At 41.6% G+C, this 17218-nt stretch overlaps 1 protein-coding gene across 5 annotated transcripts in view; it reads right to left on the bottom strand.

The window, feature by feature from the left end:
* nalcn (sodium leak channel, non-selective) overlaps positions 1-17218 on the bottom strand; it is an 84668-nt gene that overhangs the window by 44481 nt on the left and 22969 nt on the right. For all 5 annotated transcript variants that reach the window (XM_028591007.1, XM_028591012.1, XM_028591008.1 and 2 more), the window contains 3 exons: positions 14405-14491; positions 3918-4049; positions 55-222 (listed from right to left, as the gene is read on the bottom strand). In XM_028591007.1, coding sequence (XP_028446808.1) covers positions 55-222; positions 3918-4049; positions 14405-14491 — 387 coding nt within the window. The remainder of the gene's footprint in view (positions 1-54; positions 223-3917; positions 4050-14404; positions 14492-17218) is intronic.

Below are 17218 nucleotides of genomic sequence, written 5' to 3'. Positions count from 1 at the left end.
GTGTGTGTGTGTGTGTGTGTGTGTGTGTGTGTGTGTGTGTGTGTGTGTCCATACCTGAAAGTAGGTGAACTGAGAGTGGTAGAGGTCAGGGTAGATGTGCAGCGTGGTTCCCACCACCAGGAGAGATTCAAACTTGTGCAGGGAGGAGCTGATGTAGCCGGTAAAGCCCAGACACCAGATTTTCAGAAGAGCTTCCAGGTCAAATAACACAGTAAAGGCAACCTGTGATGAAATGGAGAAAATAGCAATCAGGTTTGGCATTTACTCCCTGCCACAACAAATTTCAGTCAACAAAAAGCTATTCTACAGTAGTTAATGTGGTAAGCTATAGTAGTCCTATAATGTAAAGAATATTTCTGTGCCATGAAATATGCTTGATTAAGATTATGTTTTTAATGTCAAAGATGAGGGTTAAAAGCTGTGTATTAAACGGATATATTCAGTGCTTTTCGTGCATCCCTGTGGAGGCTGGGGGCATTGAACCCGAGTGGACAATGTTCAAAGTTTCCATTGCTGAAGCTGCGGCGAGGAGCTGTGGTCTTAGGGTCTTAGGTGCCTCAAGGGGCGGTAACCAAGCTGTGTACAGTAAGGATGGGACACTGTTGACCTCAACTGAGGAGGTAATAGGGCGGTGGAAGGAGCACTTTGAGGAACTCCTGAATCCGACTAATACGCCCTCTATGTTAGAGGCAGAGCTGGAGGATAATGGGGGATTGTCGTCGATTTCCCAGGCGGAAGTCACTGATGTAGTCAAACAACTACACAGTGGCAAAGCCCCGGGGATTGATGAGATCCGTCCAGAAATGCTCAAGGCTCTGGGTGTGGAGGGGCTGTCCTGGTTGACACGCCTTTTCAACATTGCGTGGAAGTCTGGGGACGGTGCCAAAGGAGTGGCAGACTGGGGTGGTGGTCCCCTTTTAAAAAGGGGGACCAGAGGGTGTGTGCCAATTATAGGGGTATCACACTTCTCAGCCTCCCTGGTAAAGTCTACTCCAAGGTGCTGGAAAGGAGGGTTCGGCCGATAGTCGAACCTCGGGTTGAGGAGGAACAATGCGGATTCCGTCCTGGTCGTGGAACAACGGACCAGCTCTTCACTCTCGCAAGGATCCTGGAGGGAGCCTGGGAGTATGCCCAACCGGTCTACATGTGTTTTGTGGATTTGGAGAAGGCGTATGACCGGGTCCCCCGGGAGATACTGTGGGAGGTGCTGCGGGAGTATGGGGTGAGGGGTCTCTTCTCAGGGCCATCCAATCTCTGTACAACCAAAGCGAGAGCTGTGTCCGGGTTCTCGGTAGTAAGTCGGACTCGTTTCAGGTGAGGGTTGGCCTCCGCCAGGGCTGCGCTTTGTCACCAATCCTGTTTGTAGTATTTATGGACAGGATATCGAGGCGTAGTCGGGTGGGGAGGGGTTGCAGTTTGGTGGGCTGGGGATCTCATCGCTGCTCTTTGCAGATGATGTGGTCCTGATGGCATCATCGGCCTGCGACCTTCAGCACTCACTGGATCGGTTCGCAACCGAGTGTGAAGCGGTTGGGATGAGGATCAGCACCTCTAAATCTGAGGCCATGGTTCTCAGCAGGAAACCGATGGAATGCCTTCTCCAGGTAGGGAATGAGTCCTTACCCCAAGTGAAGGAGTTCAAGTACCTTGGGGTTGTGTTCGCGAGTGAGGGGACAATGGAGCGGGAGATTGGTCGGAGAATCGGCGCAGCGGGTGCGGTATTGCATTCAATCTATCGCACCGTTAGACGAAAAGAGAGCTTAGCCAGAAGGCAAAGCTCTCGATCTACCGGTCAGTTTTCGTTCCTACCCTCACCTATGGTCATGAAGGCTGGGTGATGACCGAAAGAACGAGATCCAGGGTACAAGCGGCTGAAATGGGTTTCCTCAGGAGGGTGGCTGGCGTCTCCCTTAGAGATAGGGTGAGAAGCTCAGTCATCCGTGAGGAGCTCGGAGTAGAGCCGCTGCTCCTTTGCGTCGAAAGGAGCCAGTTGAGGTGGTTCGGGCATCTGGTAAGGATGCCCCCTGGGCGCCTCCCTAGGGAGGTGTTCCAGGCACGTCCAGCTGGGAGGAGGCCTCAGGGAAGACCCAGGACTAGGTGGAGGGATTATATCTCCAACCTGGCCTGGGAACGCCTCGGGATCCCCCAGTCGGAGCTGGTTAATGTTGCTCGGGAAAGGGAAGTTTGGGGTCCCCTGCTGGAGCTGCTCCCCCCGCGACCCGACACCGGATAAGCGGACGAAGATGGATGGATGGATGGATGGATGGATATTCAGTGCTACAAGTCATGGTCCACTAATGGTGCCAGCTTTTTGATTCAGCTGCTTGCTGAGGAGAGCAAGCCAGACATAGCATGGTGGCCGTTTCTCCACCAATCCTTTCCCAGTTTTGGTTTTATTATAGACAGACGGACAATATATTGACAGTGAGAAGAGTCAAATGAAATGGACTTGAGAGACTATTAGTGCACTATAAAAGCGGTCAGTCAGTGGGGGAAAGTAATTAAGTACATTTACTCAAGCACTGTATTTACCAGTAAGAACAATATTAGGTAACTTTACTGAAATATTTCATTCAATTTTGCATTATATTACATAGGGAAACATTGTACTTTTCAGGGTAATATATTTATTTGACAGCTATAGTTACTTGTTACTTTGCAGATAATGATTTAACCTACAAAACATTTGTTCAATTTATATATATTTACATATTTAAAGATTAAACTACCTAATAGTAAGTAGTTCAGATCCCAAAAGCTACAACACTAAAATCTGTATGTTAATGAATGGAGTTTGAAAGACTTTAGGTTCTAACATAAGATGCTACCAAGATGCATCATGGAAAATGTAGGGTCTTGTTTTTTTGGAGCTTGACCCATAGTAGGGACTAAACATCCAGATATATTGCTCTTTGTTGACCTGTTGACCGATTTTGACCTTTCTGTTTTAAATCTGTCTTTTACTAAGCCACCAACTTTATGTGCAATGCTAAAACCTTGGATGTCTCCTTTCAGTGATGGATCTAAATGCTTCAACCACCACTATCTTCAGCAGTGGGAAATACGGTAAGTATCAGAGAATAAAATTGGCACCTCACACCAATAAAATGTGCATTTCTCCATTTAACTTTAAACCCAGTGCCTCCATTTCCCATTTTCCCTTCACACAGATTGGAACAAATCTGCAGATCGATGGCTGTACGATATACAGTAGATAGAGGGAGTGAGAGAAAGTAATATTGTGTCTGTTTTTTCCCTCCTTTTTCTTATCTCCTCCATTCAGCTGTGTGAGAGAGAGAGAGGTATGAAGGGGACGAGGGAGGTGGGCACACTCCTCACCGTCTTTATTGGAGCTTTACCACCTGCATACTGATGACATCAAACCAACCTGCATGACACATACAGCAAAGTGTCGTGTGCATGTGTGTATACTTCAAAACAAAAATGAGTCAAATAAAAAAGAGCAAAAATACAATTAAAATATGCACATACTAAAGTTGATCAATTAGTTAATACAGTGCAAATGAAATGTATTTTGCCCATTATTGAACAATACCTATACGGATGTATGGATTATAAACTGCCTGATATCCTAAAGTTGCATCATGCAAGTGGACAGAGTAATGTGATGAGGCACTCAGATTATGCAGGATTAAATCTCGTTTAATAACAGCCCATGTGCCCACATTGGAGGGGATTCAAAACAAGGACCTCTACTGTAGAGCAAAGCCAGCGTCTGTGCCATTTAACAGGCTTTTAACAAAAGATGATCTCATACTGTTTTTATCTGATAAAACAAATAAAAACAAAGCTTTTAATAAAAAGCCTTTGTCAAAGGGCTTGTGTTAATGTTGAAAGTTGTAAGAAAAAGCAGGATATGAAAAAAAAAAAAAAAAAAAAAAAAAAAAACATCTCACCTCTGCCAGGTAGAACTCATCATAGTGCCTGCGGTAGTTCTCGCCTTTATAATAGTTGCTAGCAGCAACGATGACGTCCACAGCGACCATGCTCAAGATGAACATGTGGAACACAGAGGACCGCATCAGTTGCTGTGGAAACAGAGCAGTTTTCAATTGCAATCAATGTAAATTGCACACCACAGGCAAAGAGGAAAGAAGAAGTGCATAGAAAATCATCGGCCATATGCATCTGTGTCACATTGAACCTGATCAATTTCTGGTTTGGATCGAAGTCAGGAATACCATGATAATTAAGTACAGCATTGTCTGAGGTAAATCATTTTCAGTCTGATGAGGACAGACAGAAAAATAGTTATAATGCACCACTGAGCTGGACTAATTACTCTAAAAAAGAGATAGCAGTGGTGATGAGATTTCTGAACTCAGATCTGCTTTTCCCTCAGTGTAAATTAGTTCTCATATATTTACTATATATATATAGAGAGAGAGAGACAGACCGAGACAGATGATGGTCAGATGTTCAAAGACAGAAAGAATATCATGTGATAGGTAGCACAGGGGTGGGTTCTTTCTTTTTGGATGTGCCAACTATAGACTATACTGTATATTAAGAGGTGGAAACAGGAAAAGAGGGCCAGCAGCTAAATTGCAGGAAATTCAAAGTAATCAGGAGCCTTTCATTGGTTGCTGGGAGAAACATCCAGCCAGACAGCAGAATCAGTGTGTATTCAGACAGCCTGAAACAAGAAAGGGAAGGGGCAATAAATGTGTCTTATTTCCTGTGGGAATAGCAGTGGCATTGAACACCTACAACAACATCACATAATAAAAACAATCATGCCTTAAAAGAATGTGAGGAAAACTAACCCCCAAAAAGTCGGACAAAACATGCACTCCTCATTTAGACAAACACTGTAACTGTGCGTTCCTTTGGAGACAATATGACAGATGTGATCACAGCCTTGTACTGCATGTATGCGGCATACTGAGCAGCTTGTGAGTGGGTAGAATACCTCACCCTAAAAAAAGACTTGCATGTGAAACTGGTAATAGGAAGGATTGAAAAAATGTAAAATGAGAGGAAGACTTCAAGAGAGATGAAGAGTGTTTGCAGCATTGCTGGAAAGATCAAATTCACCGCAGGAAAACGGGACCACTGCCATCCACCCACAAATACACTTACTTATAACACAAACTTTTTAAACTCTAGACTGCCTGATCTGCAAGTGGTGCTTTGAAAACAAGTGATAATGATGGAATTAGAAGATACAATTATCTGTTGAACTTTAAACTCATGGGTAAATTATGTATTGCTGTTTTAAGAACAACAAAAGGGTAAATAGAAAAAGAAAAAGAGAAAAAGGGATCATACTTTGTAAAGTGAGCACAACTAGTAAGTCATCACTTCTTCAAAAGTCTGTTTTAGGGTTAACATTACATTTACAGTACTTTTTGGTCAAGATTAAAATTAGGGTTCTTACATCTTCCATAATCCTCCCTTTACTGTAATGAATAAAACTCTGGAAAGGGGAAAAAATTATATTGGCCCTAAAAACTAATTAAATGAAAAAATGAAAAAGCAATGTTTCATTGCCCTCTCTGGTTGAACGTTTCTAGTCTGTTTCACTTTTTCACACCAATCTGCTGGGTGTGGTTGTATGTGGTCTGTTGGACCTGTAACTGCAGCCAACAGTGATGTCACAGTGTACTGATACACCCTTGAGTAAACCACAACACAACTGCAGGGAGGTGGGAAGTTAAACCACCAGGTGGTCAGCAAAAACAAAATTTTCAGCTGGTGTTAAGTTGCTTTTTAAGATAAGGCAACACGTCATGAAGACACAGTCATTTACACAAATGTGAAACTCCCTGCCTGAGCATCACAGGCTGGCCAAATCCATAGCATCTTTTAAATTTACTTCTAAAGACCCAAAAAGCCTTTCCCTAGTTTTTATAAGGTACATTTTTGCTCATTGTTTTATGTTTCACTATTTTAATAGTTTATTACTAAACGCAAAATGCTATTACTCTTCTAAGCTCAGCTGATGGCCCAGACCGATAAAGCTGCAAGCCTTTGAATTGAGTGTTTTTGCAGAACATGCACACATACCACTCTACATACAGTGCTTAGGCTCCCTGACTGAGATTGAACGTGACAAAGCAGTTTGACATTTCCAGCAACCAGACGCTCTCCCCCATGGGTGTTTTGGCTGAACGGAGTTGTGTGTGTATGTGTGCATGAGGGAGCGAGCTAGAGAGATAGAGGCAAACTGACAAAGAACAGAAAGTACATGCTTGTGCGTATGAAACGGTTGATTTTCTCAAGGTCCTGACTTTGCCCATATTCTCTCTCAGCTTTAGGGAATCACACTGCTAAGAAAAGCTGGAGAGCAGTGTGCATCTGTGACCTCTGTCAAATGGAGATATAGTGCAGTCTGCCCATCTAGCTCTGCCACAGAATCACCTTTTAATCTTTCCCTCACATTCCCCTTTATTCCCAAAATTGGCTTAAGATGTGGTGCACTTCACCAGATAACGCTTTCAAGTTGTTGCCAAGGCAAAATGGCCTAGTTCGCCCAATGCAGCCGATGGCACTCCATATATGGCCTTAAGATGTCAGAATCAATTCAACAGCATCAGTTGTGGGACAAAATGGCTCTCCTCTGCTAGCTTGTGCGTCTCTGAAATCCTTTCACACGTGTTTGATGGATGTTGTATATTTGTGTTGCCTCTGGCTGGGTCTATGAAACACCAGGTGCTCATTGTGCACAGGCACACGCATGCACACACACGGACATGTCAAAGTCAAGTTTTGCAGGAGCTACACATTTAGTTGCAGCTTCACAACACAAACACTTGCATCATTCCATCTGATAGCAAAGCAAATATTAATTTCTAATACATGACAGAGTACATTCTGCAAAATACAGCATGTACTCAGCTCTCATTTGCTTGACTGCAACACGATAGAAATTAACTATACAAATAGTGTTGTAGATAAAAAAAGATCATTTCAAGTGGCATGTAAATTGGTATTTGGGGAAACAGTACACTTCTCTGCAGTAAAACATGAAAAACAACATTAAAAATAAGACAAAATGAACACCACAAATTTCTCTTTTCATCAAGCCTTCTGGCTTCTTGTTTCGGTTCTTGTGTTTTTGGTCACCCAATTTATGCCCAGGCAATTTAAACAGTGCAGCAAAGCCTCTCTCTCTAAAGATTGTCTGGTCAGTGTCACATAAACTGCAATCTCACAGATGAGGTGAGACAACTTTCAGCTGTGCTCATAAGAGCTGTCCCAACATGATCTGCTGTCAATAAGCATAACAATCCTCTGGACATTGGACATGCACAAGGTATAATGCACATATGCATTATACCTGGTGCATGTCCAGTGGCTGCAACTGTCATGCAACCAAGATAGAGAGGCAGACTGACAGACCGACTGCCTCCTCGTGCTCCGTCTGTTCACTCAGACTGCCAAGGAGGACAAATGCTCTTTCCGCTGGTACATGAGACGAGTGTAGCACATGTGCACGTAGCTGGCACGATACAGGAACAGTATTCGCACAGGAATTGTCACCAACAGACTGGGCCATGTTCTGGCACCGTCTCTAGCTACAGTTATCTCCTGTTTACTGGGATTAAGAAGAAACTGAGTGGGATTACAGACTGCTTCACTTGATTTATCTCGTCAGTCTCCTCACTGGCATTTGTTGACAATGAATAAACATGTGATGATAATCAGAGTTCTGTCAATGTTCTATTCTTTTTCACTGTATGGCATACAACTGAACACATTAAAAAGATGTAGAACAGGTATTTTAATTCAGAAGTCTTTTGTCAAACTGGTGAACAGCACAGTTAACTTGTGGCTAAATATCTATAAATCCTAATATATCGTAAATGACTGTGTCTTGCTGGGTTAGGGATCTGGTGAAGTGGGAGCTCTTTGGTTTATTACGGTCCTGACAAGAGCCGGCTGACTCATGTCTCTGGCTGGAAAACAGGTCTTAATAAAACATTATAGTCTGCATGTCTGAGCCCTCCAACTCATAATAATATCTGCTGTGCTTTGCCACCTTTGTGTCAAATTCCTGTCTGGCTATTCCTTACTGAGTTTTGGTTTATTTTATTCCAGCATAAATCACTTAATGTGCACCTGGCTGATTGCAGTCTATACCAAATAAACAATCTGATTCAGTTGTTGTGTTCTGTCTAAGAGTGTTGATCTCATGGGAATGGTCACATCTCATTCACTCATTCCTTGCAGGTCATTTTGTTTTGCATTGTACACATATATCTACCCTGATAAAATGCCTTTTTTTCACTTTCACCATCTATAGCAATCTTCTCACTGTGATTACTCTCTTTTTTTCTCTCTAGCCAATTTCCCTTTCTATGCACCCTCCCTCTCCTTCCACACAGAGACAAACTGACCTTAACCTTGACACGTCGAGCAGCTGTGTGTGTGTGTGTGTGTGTGTGTGTGTGTGTGTGTGTTTAAGCATAAAATGATGCAAGTGGTGTCACTGGGAAAATCCAGAAGGCAAAGATCTGTGACAGGGGGAAAAGGAGGGTTCCAGAAAATCAATAACCTCTGGCTTGCGAGGGAGAGGTCAAGAAGTTGTTCCTTACATTGGACCCCAGTAACCCCCAGTGAGCTGCTGGGCTATCCATTACTCTGCTTTTAGCTTTGTGGACAGAGGGCTGAGGCACGAGGAGTGAGTAGCATCAGCTCTTCATCGCCAAAGAGGCGAAGCTAAATTAATCACATTTTCCTCCTGGATTACTAGAAGTAGGTAGCATTTATCACAGCTTACATACCCTTCCCTATTGGACATTTTAAAGCTGTTTTAATTATTCTAATACATAATTCCTTAGTCCCTTGATTTTTTTATGTAGGGTTATTTAGTCTATGTTGCATTTTAAGGACTTTACTTTTTTAATCCACTCGGGTACACCTGTATATAGTGTCTCTCTTTATTTTTGGTTATAGCAGCCAAAGCTCCAATCTGCAGTGTAATTATGCTTATGGTATGGTGGAGCACTAGAGGCTAATTAGTAGACCAGGTCTGTAGGGAAAAAAACATGATGCTTCATTAACCTCCATTGGTCTGTACTGCTACCACAAGAGGAAAACTGAGGGACTTAGAAAAATAACCTTAAAAATGAATGTCTGAATTGTGAACAGATACAGAGGAATGGGGTGTAAAGTTTTAAAATGGCAAATTGTGTTTTTAGAGGGGTTATGTGCCTGACTGTTTCTTGGCTGGGCACAGTGACTTCCTGAAGTCTCCACTGGTGATAACAAGACTATAGCCCTCCGTAACAGCAACATATCGTTTTAACATAGTGTTTGTAAAGATGAAACAAACATAACATAATGGGCGCTATCTTGCACCCGGCCGGCGCAGCGCAGCGCAGCACAAAGCCCAAAGCCCAACGCAAGTGTCTTTACTAGTTTAAGACCGACGCAGTTGTCAATTTCCCGTCCAGCACCCGCGTCGTTTAAATAGCAAATGCACCTGCGCCCTTGGGCATGCTGGTCTTACAGGGAGGTGTTTTCAGGTGAATTATTGGCGTATTGCTATCTTGAGGCAGTGGGAAGTGATCGTGCCATTTACCAACAAAAACCTGGTCAAAAGTCAATAGCGCAGCATTTCATTGTTATTTTAACAGCAAAAATGCGCCTGGGCTTATGAAAAGCGCGCACACTATGCTTGTTACACACACACAGGGAAGCGCAGCAGCACACAAACATGCAAAAGATTACAAATAAAAATATCACGGTGCAAATTCGCCATCATAATAGCAATGTGCCAACGTAGAAACACGCCTGGCTTTTAAAGGGAATGGGAGATGACGCTCTGATTGGTTTATTGTATGTTACGCCCAAAACACACCTAAGAATTAATGAAGACACGAAGTACAACCCTTTTGAACCATGCGCCAGGCGCACTGACCCTTTTTTCCGCCGTCAAACTAGCAAAAGTGGATTTGGACATGCCCTAAACGCACCTGCGCCATACACTTCAAGCCATACGCTTAGATCAGTAAAACTAGGGCCCAATGTGTTAATTAGTTAGCTTCAGTGCCTTTTTGTTACCTCTTTACAGAGCTACGCTAGCTGTTTCCCCATTTTTCAAGTCTCTATGCTAAGCTTAGATAATTGGCTGCTGGTTCTAGTACAGACATGAGAGTGGTATCAGTCTTCTAATTAAACTCTTGGCCACAAAGGGTATAAGAATATTACCCAAAATAAGCTATATGAACAAACCTTTAAAAAGAAATACACTATATAAAGGACATTGTGGAAGCTGCTCAAGGGGCTAGTTTATAGTTAATACAGTTATTAACAATGAGCACAATATTGATTCAAAGTTTATTGAGTTTCTTCGCTGGTCTAAAGCTTAGGCATTAGAAACTGAAGCTTCTCAAACCAAATAAATAAATACATTTCTAATAGTACTGGCTGGCCACACTCACTGACAAGTAGTTTAAGAATAGTTGAGTTCAAAAACAACACAACAATCATGGCTTAGGATGACAGATCAAAATAAAGACTACTGTATGCTGAGGATTATCACATTCAAAAAACATTGAAAAACAACTATCAGAGTGGGAGAGGAACACTGAACACATTTTGGAGGGCTATTTTGGTTTGTATCCCCTCAGGAGGGGAAGCTGCCGTCTCCAAAAAGAGCAGGTGGTTAATCAATTATGTGTTATCTCCAACTGCTGCAGCCCGTTGGACCCAGACAGACCAGAAAGACACCCACACACATGCACAAATGGACAGATGTCAACAGGCAGATCGACAGGCCAACAGTCAGAAACACAGAGGCCTGACCAGATATGTACAGGTGGTTTAAGAAAGTCTGACAGGTATGGGTTAGGTAGCAGCAGACAAACAGAACAACACACAGATAGCGCCCACCTGCCAGCCCTGAAACATTTTAATCATTTGACGGCCAATTACTCTGGAGCCAGGCAGAGCAGAACAGAAACCCACACTTCACTTCCCCGGCACTCGCAGATGGCCCTGCAGGCTGGATCTGCAGGCAGGATCTGCACTGCCTGTCTTCACTCTACCTGTCTACTCAGCTAGCACTGCTCCCTTCTGATATGGGTGAAAAAGCAATGAAATAAGGTGTTTGGCGAGGCATTAGAGAAAGACAGCAGGGAATATTCATCATTTATTGAAAATGGTACCATGCCTTCCCACACACTCTACTAAAACATCAAAGAACAGAAAGTGCTGGAAAATAAAATTATAACCCATTCTGTCCTATATATAGAGAAACAGGTGTGCACTAAACTCCCCAACATCATCTACTAATGGCCATGTACATTTGCAGTATTCCTATGGTTAAACGCCTCAAGATAAACAGCTTGTGGGGTAATTCTACAGTCTGATGCCATTTAACCATTGCAGAGGGTGCAACTAGATGACACGATCAAAAGAGCGCCAGTCAAACCTCAAAACCTTATCTTGCACTGCCCTTGGGCCGGGACCTGCATTCTCAGCACTCCAACAATTTTTGGTATGGGATCACATTCCAAACTGATGTCAAGCTCTCTCATTTTTTTAATCAAGTCTTCTTCGTCACTGTATGGCAGGCCGATCAAAACAACTGACACATCATGCTCAAATTTATAGGAGACTTTAAGGCTGGTTATCTGTATTTTATTTTCAAGCAAATCCAGCCGCAATTTTAAGATACAGATTCCCAGGTCTATACTTTTCCTTCTTTCTTTAACTGACTTCTTGAACTTAGCTTTCATAGTTTTTTCCAATGATCCGTGCAAGCTGTCTAGTTTGCTTTGTCTTTCAATATTACCCATCTTTGTTTGTCGTCCCGGTGGTGTGTGTGATTGATTTTTTTCATCATGGTAGTTAGTTATGTATCAAATAGCTTTGTCGTTTGTAAAAACGGTGGTAAAATGTTACCACCAGGAATTTGTTTCTACTTCACCTACCTACCTCTTATTGTAGTCATATTAGTGTGACCAAACTTTGTCGCACACACCTGGTAGGTGGCAGCCATATCCTCTCTGTAAAGAGGCCTTTTGGTTAGGTTTGAACAGCTGGCTTGGATCTTGCGGTTTCCTGACACTATTACCATCAGAAAACCATTTTTAGAATGGTTTGATGGCTTGACATGTCAAATGCTGTCAGTGTGTGACTGGCAACTAAAAACAATGGATGACTTTTGAAAGAACTGTATGATGCACGTCAAAGTCACTTTCAGTACTATTAAACTTTTACACTATTTGATTATTATTTACCTCACATTTGACACTTTGAATGCTCAAGTAGGCAGACATTTACACAACAAAAGTAACTTAAAGTGACACTTAAAAAATGTGGCTGTGGTGAGCTTAAATACATGTGTATAATGGATTCCAATCATTTTCAATTATAAAATATTATAAAAACATTCATGGAAAGGTTTTGCAGCATAATCTGATACTCTGCTGCCCATCTGTTCGTTCATTCTCAGTACTCAAATATATCGTTATACACACTGCTTCTATTTGTAGCTCATGCATTGAGGTGCTTACAGGCTCGTGCTTACAGCAAGCATTTACAACAAACATAATCACATAGTAACAAATCATGTGCTGTATGCACATTTTTTAGTCATGAAAGTAAGTTTTCTTCAGAATTCATTGTAATTGACAATTACAGACAAACTATATCTGCTTGAAATAGTAACATCAAAAGAATTGCATGTTTTGGTGTATTTATTTTATTAGTAATTTTTTTTTTTTAAGATTTTTTTTTGTGGCTTTTTCACCTTTAATGGACAGGACAGCTAGGTGAGAAAGGGGAGAGAGAGGGGGAAGACATGCAGGAAATCGTCACAAGTCGGACTTGAACCCTGGACCTCTGGTCTCTCAATAGAATCATGGACAAGTTTATGAAATATGGCTTGTTTTACGTTTGAACACATTGTCATCAATATTAACAAGCTTTAAAATGACAATTTTATTTCAAATTTGGATATTGTTTCAAAATCGGAAATCAAATGAACAAAAAAGTACACGGGCCCAATTACAGTAACTACATGAAAACTTCACTGTTGTTGCATGAAATGTCGTTTGTGTTTAGGCTACATCATCAGTTTCTATCATCTAGGCTATTTCAGCTTCGCTACCAGGCTGTCTTGGCCCGTTCGAGTGTATGGGGAGTGACGTAGGCAAAAAGAAAAATGGCTGACTTGGATGTGGGCAAGCCACACCTCCCCGCAGGCTGCAGCTAGATGCTCCTCCGAAAATCTCCTCCCTGCCGAACTGTATTGTTACAAAGCCAGATTCAACTTTTTTGCCAGACAGGCGTTCATTGTCTTGCGGGAGCCCTCGGCGTGGGACCCCCACTTTGTCAAAGCAGCAGTCACGAAAGCTGTGTTTTTTAACACAGTGCTATTGTCATGGCCTAATGCCTCTCTCTGTCAATCTGTTAACCCTTCATTTTACGGTCAGAAGTGGTATTCTTGTTTGCAAAGAATGACAGTTATAGCTATTCGGGTTGCGTGAATGAGGCAGATGAAGCAGCCTTTGGGTGTTCCTTGTAATGGAGCAGAGGGCTCAGAGGGAAGTGAGCCGTGTTTATCCCTCTGGTTATCTAAATCTTTCCTCCAACTGATGATGAGGCTCTGGGGTACATGCTGCTTTAATGGGGAATACTGCATATTTCACATTCTTTCTCTTCTCATTTCTTTCCTTCTTCTCTTCCTCCTTTCTCTATTTTTATGTGTGCTCTCTTCCTCACTCTGTTTGTGTGTGTGCCTCCTTCAAGCTTAGCTCTGGAACAGTATTTTCACCATGAGGGTTTGTTGACAGCTATTCTCCCTCTTATAGCTGTAGACGCTATTGGCAGTATCTCACAGCAAGGGCCCAGCCTTTAACACCATACTGCTATGAACAGTGGGCCAGCTGCAAGCAACACCCGCTGCTTTCAGCTTATCTTTAAAGCCCAAGCATTTGGATCACACCGACCACGAGGCAACAGTGGCGTCCATCATGTAGACATCATTTAAACCTCATCTATCACTGGAGCAACATCATTAGTGAAGGTTCACACAATAAATATGAGCCTCCCCTCATTTAAAATCCCATCATTTAGTCGTTTGACACAGCCATTGAAGACGCAGACAAATTGGAAAACAATGAGGTTATACTGCGAGTCTGCGGCACGTGTTAAATAGATGAGGTTCAGTGATTCTTTATTAATACAAAACATTTCAACATCAAGAGAGACATTTAAATGACAATAAAAAAGTGTTGTAAACATAGTTCAGGTAAGTTTAAAGTTATGTATGTTCAGGTGTCACCTTTCACATAAGCTGAATTGTGTGTGTGTGTGTGTGTGTGTGTGTGTGTGTGTGAGAGAGAGAGAGAGAGAGAGAGAGAGAGAGAGAGAAACACTTCACACCAGCAGCATCAGCAGCATATCAATTATGTGGTGTGTTTACCTGGAGACAGGCAGGCGCTCGGCCATGTGGTTTGTTGACGTCAACAGCTACAAGCTGCCACCCCCCAGCAGAGTCTTCATGAAACATCTGTGGCACAAGTACAGCACATGAGGGGCAGAACACACAAAAAAAAAAAAAACCTGCACACCATTCAAAGTACTGGACAAAACTCAAACACACAAATTTACCCTTTTGGCTACATCTTCATAAAACATCTGTGACCACAAAATAAGCCGAAGGCATCATACGCACAGATTCGTAACCACACAAAAACAGCATGATAGCTACTAAATTCAGCATGTTGGGCTAAGGACCTAACACCAGAAATAAAAACAATCTCACAACAGATACTTCCAAACTCACAATACAGCTGGCTCACTTATGGAATATCAATCATTCTTCTACGCAACAACTTAGTTATAAACACTATCGTGACAATTGGTTCTAAAATGTCATGTCATTGAGAGTTAACTTGGCAGAAGAGTGAACTTGAAGTGCTAGTTTCAGTTAGTTGCCAGACTTTGTTGTAACCCCAAAAGGACTTTGATGCCATTGTTTGTGACAGGCCAATGCTTTCCTTATGTTAATATTATAACAAAAGACAGCCTGCAGCCATAGTATGGCTATGTAAGACTGTACTTAGGCAAAGTGGTGCTATGAGCTGAATGCTAATGTTGGCATACTAACATGCTCAAAATTACAACGCTAACATGCACATGTTTTGCAGATATAGTGTTTTCCATCCTCACACATACATTTAGCATGCTTACTGTACATTTGCAATTGACACAAAACACAAAGTACAGCTGAGGCTGAGAATGGGAATTAGTATTGGTATTTAGTTTTTTTATTTGACCTGATGGCGGTGCTGGATGAAAAGTCAACTTATCCTTATAATCTATAAATGTGTGTACCAAGTATCATGGCAACAGTTGTTGATAAATTTCACTGAAAACAACATGAGAACCTCGTGCTGGCATAGAGGAAAAGTAAGGGGATCATCAAAGTCATTAGGATTCATCATCTGAGAACAACGAATGGTTGTACAAATGTTTGTGCCAATCCATCCAATAGATGTTGAGATAATTGACAGGACAATTAAAAATGTTGACCCGCTGGTGGCGCTGCTTCACATTTTATCACATCCTAGCAAGACTGTGGTGCCCAATCCATAGCTTTTATCATCTTGCCTGTATTAAAACATGGCAAGGAGAATACGATCTACAACCTTGATGTCAAACACACAGGGTTATCATACAACTTCAGACAAGCCAAAGTAGACTTTGATGAAGTCTGCATGATCCTGTGAAACAAAAGTGGATTTATCCATTGTAATGTTAACACACTAGGGTTTACAGCCTAATCTCTATTAAAAGCCTCAATAATCTGGAGACAGTATAGCAAAGTCAAAGAATGGGGAGTGGGGCATGGGTTGTGTCTCCCAGAGGCACCTTTTACCAGACTTCCTCTCTAGGGAACATGAGGACGGGAGCACATTGTTTCAGCCTCCTTGATTGACAGTTAAGTGTTACACCACAGCTAATTAGTTTTACCCCCCTCTAAGATAAAGATTGGGGCATGACGATGTGATTAACATTAATTTTGATAATGGAAAGAAAGGCTAATTGTTTTCAAGGTCATAGCGGTATACATGACAGTGGCACCAGCCTGTTTTCCATCATGACTGAAGGAAGGATTTAGTTTCATGACTTTCCAAGATGTGTCATTTCTAATAAATAACAGCACTGAAAACAGTTTGCTGCTTGTCAGGCCAACTCCATTATGATTAAAAAATGTCAAATGTTTAAGAGGGATTTTAGATTCTTAACAAATCCAATCCAAGCGTATAACAGTGACAGGCCAATGAATGCTTTTCTTTGAAATAAACAAAATATCTGCAGAATACAAACGCAGATCCATGCATCAACCCATCATATTCATTAATAATTTTTTTCTTATTGCCTAATGCCAATACACCTTATGTATTGTGTTACATATTCTCTGTGAATTCAGCGCTGAAACAAATAACATTTCAGATTTTCTGCCTTCTTATCTTCCCAGTTGTCAAATGTAATACAAACATTTACAAAATACTTTCGCTCTCTCCCTCTCTTGATTTGCTCTGCTTCAAACCCACCTCCCAACCCTCTTCGTCAATCCAGAGATCTACTGTAAGCGTGAAAGAGGCAATCAAATGCTCTTCACATCAAGAGAAAAATAAGCATTAATCAAGACCACAACCACCCCTATCATACCTAAAAGGACATTTGTAAGACAGCCAAACGTTCCAACTTGAATGTCAAGCAAATGCTAATCACTGATATAAATGAATGCTGTCTGGACCGAATGATGGTGAAGAATGTACGGGCCTTTCTAGAATAAAAATCCAGAAACTGCCTTTTTATTATTGCTTTTCCCTTACCCAAATCACTTCTTTATGACATTGAATGTCTTTTCAGACCATATATTCTGTCAGTATTCCTTATAATCTCTCTCTAGTGTACCGGTATATCCATATATGGCCTAATCTTATGAAAATGTAGAAGCAGTGATAGAAAAAAGATATGATGAGCACAAAGCACCTTTTGAGGTAACAATCTTGTAATTTGCTTTTCAACATCCATATTGGACAAAATCAAATTTAGTAAAAAGAGTAACAAGTTGCTATTTTAAAATAAATTGTAAACTCTTTAGGACAAATGTCTTTCATGATATTTGCCAAAGTTGCTTACTTAAAACTTTGGGGCTGTCTCTCGCTAAGTGGTTCATGTTGTTTAATTAACAGCATAACATTTGCAACCTTAGATATCTTGT

Source organism: Perca flavescens, chromosome 11 (assembly GCF_004354835.1).
Source record: "Perca flavescens isolate YP-PL-M2 chromosome 11, PFLA_1.0, whole genome shotgun sequence".
In the NCBI taxonomy this organism is placed as follows: Eukaryota; Metazoa; Chordata; class Actinopteri; order Perciformes; family Percidae; genus Perca; species Perca flavescens.
Note: the sequence above shows the minus strand (reverse complement) of the source record. Positions and strands in the feature narration are given on the sequence as shown.